Raw genomic sequence first — 14,400 nt, 5'->3', positions numbered from 1 at the left:
ACTAAGTGTAATATTTCTTATGTGGTCTTTTACGTCCAATATTCTAAAACTTAACGAAATTCAAAGCAATGGTTTTAGTGTTTTCCCCAATGCTTTGGTGCAGAGGGATGTCGCACACTGTTGGGTTTGTAACAACAGGTTGACAGTTCCAGATGAATAACTAAGTAGGTCGTCAAGCTACGTTTCTACTTTTGACACACGATGACAAAGTTTCTGTTAACTGATGTCATAAAGAGGCGATTTAACTTAGTTGTCCATACTACGTTGTTGAAAGCAAATCTTAAACCGTGAAGTTGGCCCGGCGCTCGATTTGTTATATCAGGATCGCGGGTTCGAATCTCCGTCACACCAAACATGCCCGCCCTTTCAGCCGTGGGGGCGTTAATATGTTACGGTCAATCCCACTATTCTTGGGTAAAAGAGTAGCTTAAGAGTTATCGGTGGGTGGTGATGACTAGCTGCCTTCCCTCTAGTCTTACACTGCTAAATTAGGGACTGCTAGCGCAAATAGTCCTCGTGAAGTTTTACGCGAAATTCAAAAATAAACAAACAAACCGTGACGTGTGCCATTTCTTATTCAGACTACAGCTTCAAAAACTATTAATGTACGAATTATATACATATATATACTAACTTTTTACATCGCAACGAACTAACAGTCTTCAGTTGGAACACAGCTCGGGAGTTTCCTTCGTACCTAGTAATCTTTAGAATACTCGTCGATATGATGGGTTTCGGTGAATCGCCTCTGGCGAGGTAAATGTAATATAATTCAGAAAAATAGCTCCGGTAAACTTTGTAAATGTTACATTTGTTACTGTTTTTCAGTAAAATTGTTTTCCTATAACCGTGTTTCATCCACTAAAACATATTTTTCTGTCATAAAAACTCGAAACAATCAATGATTTCGAATACTTTATAATATTAATATTACTGTGTCTGGCATAACATAACTAATACACATCCGTATGACGTAACGGGGCAACCGTTCAACTTGTTACGACATTGCTGTTGTAACGTACGGATATTAAGTAACACATTTTAGGTCCTATTACCACTAGTTTTGTTGTTTATTTTAAAGTAAAATTGTTTGTGTACTTGTTTAACTTAGAAAAACTATTGCTGATTTAATATTTCAGTATCAACTACGACATTGGCACTATATTATGGCTAGTTACCTAGATAGTATTAGCTTCGGGTTTGACATCTAAAACATTCGACTGAAAGTTCGCTAGTCAAGGTTTCTAACTGCATTCAAGTGTTTATACTGGATAGATATACAACGGAAAACCTCGAACGATGTTATAAGTCAGTTAAGCTTATGAAAAAGTACACCCTGTATCGCTCTATGTTATTTTAAAATACGTAGGGTACCTACAGTCATGTGAAAAAATTAGGACATCCTATGAAAGCCTGTGTATTTTTGTTACATTTTTGGATATATAGATATTTAATCTTAATTTTAACAATACTGAGAGATTATAGGAATATAACTAAACAATTAAAACCGAAGAAAAGACTTTTTAAGATTTTCTATAAATGTAATTCTACAAAAATGCATATTCTAACTGAGGAAAAAGTTAGGACACCACCACATTTATTCCCACTTAAAATGGCTCAACTCACATACAGGTGTATCACACCAGGTACACATGATTAGAAGATCGTTACTCAGCATTTTGAATGAGGCTTGCCCTATTTAAACCTCAGATATTTAGTTTGGTGTGCTCCTGACTGTTGAAGTGAGAGTGAGTACCATGGTGAGAGCAAAAGAGCTGTCTGAGGCCTTCAGAAAGAAAATTGTAGCAGCTTATGAGTCCGGTAAGGGATTTAAAAAGATTTCAAGAGATTTTGAAATCAGCCATTCCACTGTCCGGAAAATAGCCAACAAGTGGAGGGCTTTCAAAACAACTGCCAACATGCCCAGGTATGGTCGTCCAAAGAAGTTCACCCCGAGAGCGTCTGCTAAGCAAGATGCTAAAAGAGGCATCCAAAAACCCTAACACGTCATCACGGGACCTACAGCAGGCTCTGGCTACTGTTGATGTGAAAGTGCATGCCTCTACAATCAGAAAGAGACTGCACAAGTTTAACTTGCATGGGAGGTGTGCAAGAAGGAAACCTTTACTCTCTAAGAGAAACATCAAGGTCAGACTGAAGTTTGCCAGAGAGAATGTAGACAAAAATCAGGACTTCTGGATTAATGTTCTTCGGACGGATGAGTCTAAAATTGAATTATTTGGAATCTAGAACAGAGGACATGTTTGGCGTAAACCAAATACAGCATTCCAGGAAAAGAACCTCATACCAACTGTGAAGCATGGAGGTGGAAGTGTCATGGTTTGGGGCTTCTTTGCTGCAGCAGGACCTGGACAGCTCACATTCATAGAATCCACCATGAATTTTACTGTGTATCAGAGGGTGCTTGAGGATCATGTGAGACCATCTGTAAGAAAATTAAAGCTGAAGCGGAACTGGACACTGCAACACGACAATGACCCAAAACATACCGGTAAATTCACCAAGGACTGGCTGAAAACTAAGAAATGGAGAGTTCTGGAATGGCCTAGTCAAAGCCCAGATCTTAATCCCATTGAAATGCTGTGGGGTGACTTGAAACGGGCTGTACATGCAAGAAACCTCTCAAACATCTCACAGCTGAAAGAATTCTGCATTGAGGAGTGGTGCAAACTTTCTTCAGACCAATGTCAGAGACTGGTAGATGGCTACAAGAAGCGTCTCACTGCAGTTATTTCAGCCAAAGGAGGTAACACCAGCTATTAGGGGGTAGGGTGTCCTAACTTTTTCCTCAGTTAGAATATGCATTTTTGTAGAATTACATTTACAGGAGATCTTAAAAAGTCATTTCTCAGTTTTAATTGTTTAGTTATATTCCTATAATTTCTCAGTATTGTTAAAATTGAGATTAAATATCTATATATCCAAAAAAGTAACAAAAATACACAGACTTTCATAGGGTGTCCTAATTTTTTCACATGACTTTACGTGTATGGGAAAAGGAATTTTTATACAACGAGTGTAAGAGTAAATACGTTGACGAACCAAAAAACAATCAAGAAACGACTACCTGAGAAGAAACAACAACTGAACAATGTTAGGGTGTATCTCAAGACGGCTGGTATAGGTATTAAAACTTTTAGTAAAATAAAGTAGAAAACAACGTTTCTTCTACCTTCTGAGGTCATCTTCAGGTTAACAAAGATAGAGTTTGCAAATGACTGTTGCCAGGTGCACGTCTTAGGGACGAGGGTGTAAACGTGTACGGGATTGTAGGTGACGCTGCAGTTACTGATTAATAAACTAACATCTGACTGCAGCGCCGCCTACAATCTCGTACACGTTTACACCCTCGTCCCTAAGACGTGCACCTGGCAACAGTCATTTGCAAACTCTATCTTTGTTAACCTGAAGATGACCTCAGAAGGTAGAAGAAACGTTGTTTTCTACTTTATTTTAATAAAAGTTTTAAACCCATCTGTCTTGAGATACATTCTTACTTCAAGTGGATTTCTCGTCATCACGAATATTAGGGTGTTATACAAATCCTAAACTATAAACGACAAATTTTTAAAAAAAGATTTAGTAAATAATGTTCAGCTCATACACCAACAAACAACTATTTGCTTGATGTACTCTTTCAGTGTTCCTGTTTAACAAGTTTTTGTTCTAGTTTTGGTGCCCCTGCCGGCCTGAGGGGTTCTATGTTCCAGTCGACTGATTGAGGAGATGGGTCATGTCTAAAATTTCAAAGTTACCATCATGAAGCTTGGACGGTTCTTATAATCAAAGACTGTGGCTATATAGACGGTCAGAGATTGTTGCCTTGGGCTTTATTTTGACGGATTGGATAATAAATGGAAGATGATGTAGTTTAATTCTACATTTTTAAAACTTTACAAATTATTCTTTTTATGTTGATGAGTTTGTCTCGTTCATCAAATGCTGTAACATTGTAAAATTTAGGAATGTTCATTTTGTTATTGATAAGAATTTCTCGTGTATAAAATGTAACATTGTAAAACCTTAGGAATCTTCATTTTGTTATTGATAGGAATTTCTCGTTCATCAAATGTAACATTGTAAAACCTTAGGAATGTTCAATTTGTTATTGATACGAATTTCTTGTTCATCAAATGTTGTAACATTGTAAAACCTTAGGAATGCTCAATTTGTTATTGATAAGAATTTCTTGTTCATCAAATGTTGTAACATTGTAAAACCTTAGGAATGTTCATTTTGTTATTGATAGGAATTTCTCGTTCATCAAATGTTGTAACATTGTAAAACTTTAGGAATGTTCAATTTGTTATTGATACGAATTTCTTGTTCATCAAATGTTGTAACATTGTAAAACCTTAGGAATGCTCAATTTGTTATTGATACGAATTTCTTGTTCATCAAATGTTGTAACATTGTAAAACTTTAGGAATGTTCAATTTGTTATTGATACGAATTTCTTGTTCATCAAATGTTGTAACATTGTAAAACCTTAGGAATGTTCAATTTGTTATTGATACGAATTTCTTGTTCATCAAATGTTGTAACATTGTAAAACCTTAGGAATGTTCATGTTTGTTATTGATATTGAATTTCTTGTTCATCAAATGTTGTAACATTGTAAAACATTAGGAATGTTCATCAAATTTGTTATTGATAGGAATGTTCAATTTGTTATTGATACGAATTTCTTGTTCATCAAATGTTGTAACATTGTAAAACCTCAGGAATGTTCATTTTGTTATTGATAGGAATTTCTCGTTCATAAAATGTAACATTGTATAAAACCTTAGGAATGTTCAATTTGTTATTGATACGAATTTCTTGTTCATCAAATGTTGTAACATTGTAAAACCTTAGGAATGTTCATTTTGTTATTGATAGGAATTTCTTGTTCATCAAATGTTGTAACATTGTAAAACCTCATGAATGTTCATTTTGTTATTGATAGGAATTTCTCGTTCATCAAATGTTGTAACATTGTAAAACCTCAGGAATGTTCATTTTGTTATTGATAGGAATTTCTCGTTCATCAAATGTTGTAACATTGTGAAACCTTAGGAATGTTCATTTTGTTATTGATAGGAATTTCTTGTTCATCAAATGTTGTAACATTGTAAAACCTCAGGAATGTTCATTTTGTTATTGATAGGAATTTCTCGTTCATCAAATGCTGTAACACTGTAAAACCTTAGGAATGTTTTTTTTTCTATTTGGTGGTTTTTGCCTTGGTTAACATATATTGTTTTAGTATTTTGAAACTTCACAAATGTTATATTTTTAGATATATTTAACTTCTTTATCAAATGTTGCTTTAACATACGTTTTAAAACCATAGGAGGGTTCTGTTTTGTATTGATGGTTTTGTTTTAGTTATAAAGTGTTGTTTTAACATTTTAAAACCATAGGAGTGTTCTGTTTTGTATTGATGGTTTTGTTTTAGTTATAAAGTATTGTTTTAACATTTTAAAACCATGGGAGGGTTCTGTTTTGTATTGATGGTTTTGTTTTAGTTATAAAGTGTTTTTTTAACATTTTAAAACCATAGGAGTGTTCTGTTTTGTATTGATGGTTTTATTTTTGTTATAAAGTGTTGTGTTAACATTTTAAAACTATAAGAGTGTTCTGTTTGTTATTGATTGTTTGTTCTGGTTATGCAATACAGCTGCAGCAATAAAAAAAGACGCATTACAGAAACTTTCACAATTCTGGTTTCAATAACAAATTAACAACTTCAACAATAGATGACTGTCAAACTATATAGAAAGCAGTTCGTCAACAACAGATGACTGTCAAACTTTTTTGAAGGCAGTTAGTCAACAATATATGACTGTCAAACTATATAGAAGGCAGTTCGTCAACAATAGATGACTGTCAAACTATATGGAAGGCAGTTAGTCAACAATAGATGACTGTCAAACTATAGGCAGTTAGTCAACAATAGCCATCGCCAACTCTTGAACTGCTTTAATTCAACAGTGGATTTGATCATCATTCTTATAATCCACCTTCAGCCATAAACTGAGAGTCGCGATTTTGCAGTAAAGAGACGCAAACCATGGACCCTCGTATTTACAGCCTGGAACTCTAGTCACTAGGAAACGCCTAGAAGAATACAATTTTAATAATTATTTGGATATAAAAAAAACAAATCTAGTACCATTTAAATGTATCTGCCTTTATCTTGCGAAGAGACGTTTCGTATGTAAGATTTTTTTTTTAAATTAATGTTGTAATGGAACTAAGTATTAGAGAGTCAGGCGAATTTGTAAGACACCAAAGTATTAGAAACTTCTATCATGGTGTGAAGAAAAACTAATTTTAGTGATTAGGCTTAGGATTAGGAGGACATTACGTCCGGTACAAGGACCTATGAGACGAAATGTTGACAGGCTTACTTTCTTAAAAAGATAAGAAATAACTCATTTTATGAAAAAGTTAAAATAGTACATTATAAAAGGTCAATAGACCTTTGGCATCGTTCAGCAGTTGTGAGAGGTGTCAGCAGGAACACTTAGTCTATGGGTAATGTATTTTTGTCTTTATGTCTTCCGGCGGAGGTCCACAGCTTGTGTTATTGGATCCTTTCTCTATCAGAATGCTCTGCAGTCTCTTCCGTGCACACTTTCAAAGACATTTGGCCACACCCAGTGTCGTGAAATAGTGTATAAGTATGAGGGTTAATTTCTAACTACTAGTTATTACTACTGTAAAAATAATGTACAAGTATGAGGGTTAACTTTCTAACTACTAGTTATTACTACTGTAAAAATAATGTATAAGTATGATGGTTAACTTTCTAACTACTAGTTATTACTACTGTAAAAATAATGTACAAGTATGAGGGTTAACTTTCTAACTACTGGTTATTACTACTGTAAAAATAATGTATAAGATAGCAAGGAAAAACTGATCAGTTAAAAATTAACAATGGTAGAGTTAATATTTATGTATTGTTGTAGTGAGTTAAACGATTTGTTTATCGGCCCGGCCTGGACAGGTAGTTAGAACGCTCGACTTGTAATCTGAAGGTTGCGGGTTCGAATTTCCCCTCACGGCAAACATGTTCGTCCTTTCAGTCGTGAGAACGCTATAACTTACGGTAAATCCTACTCTTCGTTAGTAAAAGAGTAGCCCAAGAGGTGGCGGTGGGTGGTGACGACTAGTTCCCTTACCTTTAGTCTTACATTGCTAAATTATGGACGGCTGGCGCAGATAGCCCTCGAGTAGCTTTGTGCGAAATTAAAAAAAAAGCAAACAAAAACTTTATTTTTTTGTTTGTTGACTTTCGCGCAAAGCCACAAGTGGGTTATGTGCGTTAACTGTTCCAAATTTAGTAGTGATAGACTATAAAGAAGCAGCTAAATCAATATCAGTTTCCGCCAACTCCCGGGATAGGACGTCACATTATAACACCCCCCTGGCTGACGGGACTCAAACTTGAAACTTTCAGATTGCGAGTCAAGTGCGCTAACTAGCAGGCTGTGCCAGATCTAGAGATGGTTGCAATAATATAACAGAATGAGCAACCCATTGATTGTTACTATAAATGTATCTTTTTCTCCATTCTCTCTGTCTCGTCAAGTTTCCTATATGCTAGTTTTGTTTTTATTTTCCCCCTGCCGGCAGAAATATTCATATTCTGAAAAAGCTTGGTAGAGACCAGAAATAAGCACCTCTCAATCAGCACTTCGCGACAATACCGTCGAACGAGGAATAGACATGTTATTAACAAACCGACTAGCCCAGTCATTGTTACTAGAATAATACACGTATTACTAAGCCTAAACTTCACAAATGCTACGTTAACAAGGATCCGTAATAGCTGACTTTAAGTCATCGAGAGTTTAAAATCGTGCATGTGTAGAAAACAGGTTGAAATAACTGGAAATAAAAGCGTTACTGCCTGTGACACAAATACATAGCAAGACGAGGTCGAAAGGTCAAGTGATAATCGTCTGCAAACGGCTCTCCGCTTTGCAAGATCGTGATTTCTAAATGCTTTACAATTTAGAAATCAACATCTCTTCTCTGTTTTTATTTAGGCTTACCATTCTGTCGCGGTCGGCAACAGAACTAAGAAGTAACAAACAGTTTATTTCTACACACAAGCGGGGAAAGTGGGAAACAAAATGATGTTTTCGTAAAAATGAAGTCGTCCAGGTAACAAAACGTATAGTATGCAAGAGACCCCTGTTGGTATAATACAAAACTAAATTATCATAATATTCTTTTCACGTGACAGTAGTCTCCTTATAATTCCGCTAGGTTTCAAATATCCCTACCGTAGTCTACTACATTTTCTTCTGGAATGATTGTTTAAGTTAAACACCAAGCTATGTTTTTGTTTGTTTTGCTTTTTTTAACTTCGCGCAAAGCTACACAAAGGCTATCTGCAATAGCCGTCCCTAATTTAGCAATGTAAGATTAGAGGGAAGGCAGCTTCGAATCCCCGTCACGCCAAACATGCTTGCCCTTTCAGCCGTGGGGGGCGTTATAGTGTTACGGTCAATCCCATTATTCGGTGGTAAAAGAGTAGCCCAAGAGTTGGCGGTGGGTGGTGATGACTAGCTGCATTCCCTTTAGTCTTACACTGCCAAATTAGGGAACGGCTAGCGCAAGATGGCTCTCGTGTAGCTCTGCGCGAATTAAAAAAAAAAGTACATGCGTTAATATGGTAGGTTTAAATTAATTGTCCGGAAGTATAAAGATATGTATGACATAAATTTTAGAAATCCAAAAAGACAAAATTGCCAAAGAATGATTAATAACGTGCTACTAGGTGTTCCTTTTCAAGGATGTTTGACTAGTGCAGAAGGTGTTCAATTGAAGTGAACTGGTTTCGTTAGGAAGGGTCTGCGTGGGAAAAGCGAATAAACCAGAAAACAATTTTTAGGCCATCGTATCAAAATTCAAGGAATGTAAGTATTAGTTTAGTTGTGTGTCGTTAGGGGAAATGTATTGAATGTCTCGATATTATTCTACGTTTAACTAACACTTCAAGTAAATCATTCCTACTGTCACGTTTGTCGTTGAAGACATTCGTAAATTGCATCAGCTTTTAGGTTTTTAAGTTAGTTGAAATTATTTTCTCTGAACAACAGCCATATTATTCTAGTCCTAGTTCTGGAACAGTGATATCCTGTGCAGCCCTTCAAGAAAGATCGGAACATAGAAACTAAAGAAACCAAATGCACCAGAAGCGATGGATTATAATGAACTGTATCTGTGATGTAGATGTTAGATAGAGGGCACATGTGGGTCTAGAATACCTGGTGTTAAAGATAACGTCACCAAAGTCTAGTAACTTAGATCAGTATCGAGAAGTGAAGCATCAGTTACAGATACGGGTGAACCAGTGAATTCGAAATCGAACAGTGAATCACTGAGAGAAGAAACTTTAGTCGAACTTGCAAAACATTTGTAAAGACTTGCCTAGTTTTTCTTCTCGGACGCTTCTGGATTCATTGGCACGTGGCAAATCTATAGATATCACTATAGGTGAGAATGTGAGAAGTAGGCTTAAGCAAGATTTACGTACCTTTAAAGGAAGCTCTTCAGTTGATAAAGTTCCTGTGAAGTTCATAGGAAACGTCTAGAAGCTACGGGAATATCAGATCACGTAGTTCTGAAACATCAACTTCTTACAGGTATTGAAGAAGAGAAAAACGAAGAAAATATATCTCAGTTATAGGTCAGAGATAACCAGAAATAATAACACAAGAAAACGAACTTCAGCTGAAAATATAATGTCAATCTCGAATGGAAAACGAAGTTCATTCTTTGGGAAAAATTGTCCACTAATCTACGAACTTATGAAGGTAGATCTTGCAGTGTACTAATCAACGACTATTTCTTTTCCTGGAGTTACAATGTTCGCCTCTCTTTTGTCAATGGAAGATCTATTTCAAAACTGTCACATGTTTACATTAAAATGTGCTGATAATATACTATATGACTCAGTCCTAGCTTAGCATCTGTTTTTCTCACGAAGTTCCCCGAGCATGGTCAGGTGGTTAAGGTGCTCGAGTCGTTATTTGAGGGTCACGGGTTCGACTCCCCATCACAGCAAACATGCTCACCTTTCCAGCCGTGGGTACGTTATATCGTGATGGCCAATCCCACTATTTGTTAGTAAAAAGAGTAGCTCAATAGTTGGCAGTGGGTGGTGCCACTGACTAGCTGCCTTCCCTCACGTCTTACGCTGCTAAGTTAGGGACGGTTAGCGCAGATAGCCCTCGTGTAGTTTTGCGCGAAATCCAAAAACAAACAAACAGACCAATGTGCGATGTTCTTCAATGCCAATCACATACACAGCAAGAGATGAAGATAAGTTTCGTATAAAGTATTAGCTTCCAAATTCTCCTTTCGCTGGAACTTTTTGTCCATCTTCTGTTAACAACAAATTTACATCTGGTAACTTTGGCATGATAGAACCAAATACTCCAGCATGTCCCAGGGACTTAATAATTTCATATGTTCTCGTGGATGAAAAGATGTCCTACATGACTTTACCCAGGGAAGACGTAATCCAACTTGTGATAATATAGACGAAGTGAGCAAGTGTGTAGTTGTATAGATATGAATACGGAATGAGCTAATGTGTGGTTATTTTTATATCTATATAGAATGAGCTAAATTGTGCTTGTGTAGATATATATATATTATGGAATGAGCTAACGTGTGGTTGTTTTTATATCTGTATAGAATGAGCTAACGTATGGTTGTGAGATATATATTATGGAATGAGCTAATGTATGTGGATGTTTAAAGAGGTATACACAATGGATGAATGTATGTTTGTGTAGAGATTTATATAGAATGAGCTAATGTTTGATTGCTTCTGTATAAATGTACACAGAATGATGTAATCCATGGTTGTGTAAAAATGCACACAAAAAGAGCTAGTGTGTAGAGATATACAGAGAATGAGCTAGTTCGAGTTGTTATGTATATACAATGAGCAGATATGAGTGCTTGGGAATCTCATGGTTGGAGATAGTTACTGATATACAGAGAATGAGCTAGTTCGAGTTGTTATGTATATACAATGAGCAGATATGAGTGCTTGGGAATCTCATGGTTGGAGATAGTTACTGATATACAGAGAATGAGCTAGTTCGAGTTGTTATGTATATACAATGAGCAGATATGAGTGCTTGGGAATCTCATGGTTGGAGATAGTTACTGCTTAAACTCAATCAGTAATTTGTCTTTAACTTTCAACGCCTAATTTTTACATTGCTCAGTTTGTAACTTAGCGCTAAATCTGAGCAGCTACGTTTATGTAATGCTTAATGAAAACCTTGCTGTACGTGCCGTCGGCTAAGTTTGTATTAAATGCGTAATAACGTATGTACGGCAACAAATCACGTTATGAACCATATAGTTATTTGTGTGCTTTGTAATGTAACCTGTTTCAGCTAGTTATATGTCTATATTAAAATATAACTTTTTCGAGTTACTTATGTCTTTATGGTGTAACCTACTCCGACTAGTCGTATCTCAACATTAAAATATAACCTGTTCCAGCTAGTCGTGTCTGTACATTAGTACATAATTTTCTACAAGTAGACATTTCGCTACAATAAAATACAAGCTGCTCCAACTAGTTATGTTTTATAACTTTCCCTACTACATAAAATAATCTGTTCCAGCTAGTTATATCTCTGTAATTACAATACTACATGATCTACCTATTTGTATTTCAAAATTACACAGTGACATGTCTCACTTTATAATATATAGTAATAGTTAAAGGACAGTATTTTTCTATCTGAGCCACTGAGAATTGCTCTTAAAGAAAACATTTCGTGTTACCTTACAACGTAACTAAAACGAAGACAGAAACGTGATTGAAAAGGAAAAAGATACGTACCATATTTTTTCTTCCAGATAAACCAACCCATTGCTAGAGCCACACCACCAAACACTAGTGTCACAATGAAAGTGCCTATCACGATCCCAGCAACACCCCCGGAAGGATAGCACAGCTCTTCAGCGGCACATCTCGGCACAACTATCCAGAGCGTCACCGCCAAGACACGGTGCAATATTCCAATCCCATTAACGCCAGGCGACTTCTGTTTGGATACTCGCATATTGTTTTTTTTTTACTGCGTAAGACCATTAACAGCGGAGTGATAAATCTGCAGATAGTGCAGCGCGTCTTTTAGGTACTTCTGTATTTCACTGAGCGATATTTTTACGTAAACTCCACTTTAGCGGATTTTTTTTCTCGATGAACTCTTCTGTGGTTAGTTAAGCCGAAAAAGGAAAGCATTCGTTTAGAGCTGAGATTCAGTGAAATAAAACACAATCACTTCACTATCAAGGGTTGTTCTAGTTGTATTATTTCCAGCCTTTCATAATCTTATCATACAGCGAGTTCATTGGATATTGTTAAATATGCGAGAGTACTAAGCACGCGGAACAACACAACTTGTTTCCTGGCGACACAAGTAAACAATTGGCAACAGGTGTCTCTCACTCTCTTCTCTCTCTACCAATGAACACCTAGAGGCATCCAAAGAACTTGCGCGCGTGGCCTCGAAACCACAGACCCTTACACAGCATCCCGCAGATACTGCGCATGCTTAGTGTATGGTGTCCTCGAATAAAAAAAAAAAAAACCACAGGCAATGCAATGGCATTCGAATGCTCGCCGGCGGCTTTTATGGCGGCAGAATATCTGATGCACCTGTTTCTAGGCGCGATGAAAATTAGTACACAGTCACAACACGTTCTTAAAGCCACTAATGGTAACTAGTTTTATGAATCGATTATTCACTAATGGCAGAAAATTAATCAGCTGACCAGAAGAGATGACGCAGCATCCTCGGCTTACTTTGTGTGTTTATTTACTATATTGTTGATGAATCTGTTGGTTCAATATGATCAACACATCTTATTGAGCTCTTCACTAGTCACTACAGATATTCATTTCATCGAATACTCAGCACATGACATAAACAAACCTGCTTTAATATTCCAGAACGTTTCGATAATTTGATTTTATCACAGACGAAAAACACGTTTCAAAGTTGGTTTGTTCTTATTTTATTATCAGTTAGATGGACGGTAAGACTGTGGTTTTTTAACGTTTGATCCTGAAAGTGGTGTGACTTATTAACATTTGTTATTGAAAGTGGTGTGACTTACTAACATTTAATCTTGAAAGTGGTGCGACATATTAACACTTGTTATTGTAAGTGGTGTGATTTAAAATTTGTTGTTGAAAGTGGTGTGCATAATTGACATTTGTTATTGAAAGTGGTGTGATTTAAAATTTGTTGTTGAAAGTGGTGTGCATAATTGACATTTGTTATTGAAAGTGGTGTGATTTAACATTTGTTATTGAAAGTGGGGTGATTTATTAACATTTGTTATTGAAAGTGGTGTGATTTATTAACATTTGTTATTGAAAGTGGTGTGATTTAACATTTGTTATTGAAAGTGGTGTGATTTAACATTTGTTATTGAAAGTGGTGTGATTTATTAACATTTGTTATTGAAAGTGGTGTGATTTAACATTTGTTATTGAAAGTGGTGTGATTTAACATTTGTTATTGAAAGTGGTGTGATTTATTAACATATGTTATTGAAAGTGACGTGATTTATTAACATTTGTTATTGAAAGTGACGTGATTTATTAACATTTGTTATCGAAAGTGGCGTGATTTATTAACATTTGTTATAAATGTCTGATTATTGTTACTTCTGTTTCTCATGTTAATTATAGACGGTGTTTGGATAACGTTACAAGTATGCACTGTAGCTGCAAGTGTTTCTATCTGTATGACTCTAAATGTCCGTCACTAGGGTAACCATTTTATAACAGTCACTATGAAAGACTCACAGCTAAGTTCAGAGTCACTTATCTCTCATTACTGTGTCGTATATTCTGTGACGTTATTCAATTTAACAAGTCGAATTCATTGTTAAAATATGTTCACTTCATGGTGACTAGCTAAGGTAATGTTTACCAGGGTAGTGTACGTATGTCTGTAACAGTGTAAGTTAGAAAACTTATGAACTGAAAGAGTGGCCCAAAATTTAGACAAAACTATTTGAAATATATATATTTTCATTCAGCTATTCCTACATGTAACTATCAAGAATTCTGTCACCAGGTGTATATACTATTAAATATGGTTGAGCTTTCTATTTAAAACCAGGTGACTATTATATTAAATATTGTTGTCAACACTTCTACACGTTTTAACTGTTTGACACCGGTGACTATAATATTAAATTTGGTTGTCAACACTTCTACACGTTTAAACTGTTTGACACCGGTGACTATGATATTAAATATGGTTGTCTACACTTCTACACGTTTAAACTGTTTGACACCGGTGACTATGATATTAAATTTGGTTG

General features: G+C 35.8%; 1 protein-coding gene across 1 annotated transcript in view; it reads right to left on the bottom strand.

The window, feature by feature from the left end:
• Nucleotides 1-12,559, bottom strand: part of LOC143226618 (uncharacterized) — a 135,913-nt gene extending 123,354 nt beyond the window's left edge. Inside the window, exon 1 of the mRNA XM_076457826.1 lies at nucleotides 11,897-12,559. Coding sequence (XP_076313941.1) covers nucleotides 11,897-11,899 — 3 coding nt within the window. The 5' untranslated portion in view covers nucleotides 11,900-12,559. The remainder of the gene's footprint in view (nucleotides 1-11,896) is intronic.
• Nucleotides 12,560-14,400: the final 1,841 nt, after the last annotated feature.

Source organism: Tachypleus tridentatus, chromosome 9 (genome assembly GCF_004210375.1).
Source record: "Tachypleus tridentatus isolate NWPU-2018 chromosome 9, ASM421037v1, whole genome shotgun sequence".
Classification (NCBI taxonomy): domain Eukaryota; kingdom Metazoa; phylum Arthropoda; class Merostomata; order Xiphosura; family Limulidae; genus Tachypleus; species Tachypleus tridentatus.
This window is presented reverse-complemented; position numbering and strand designations above follow the sequence as displayed.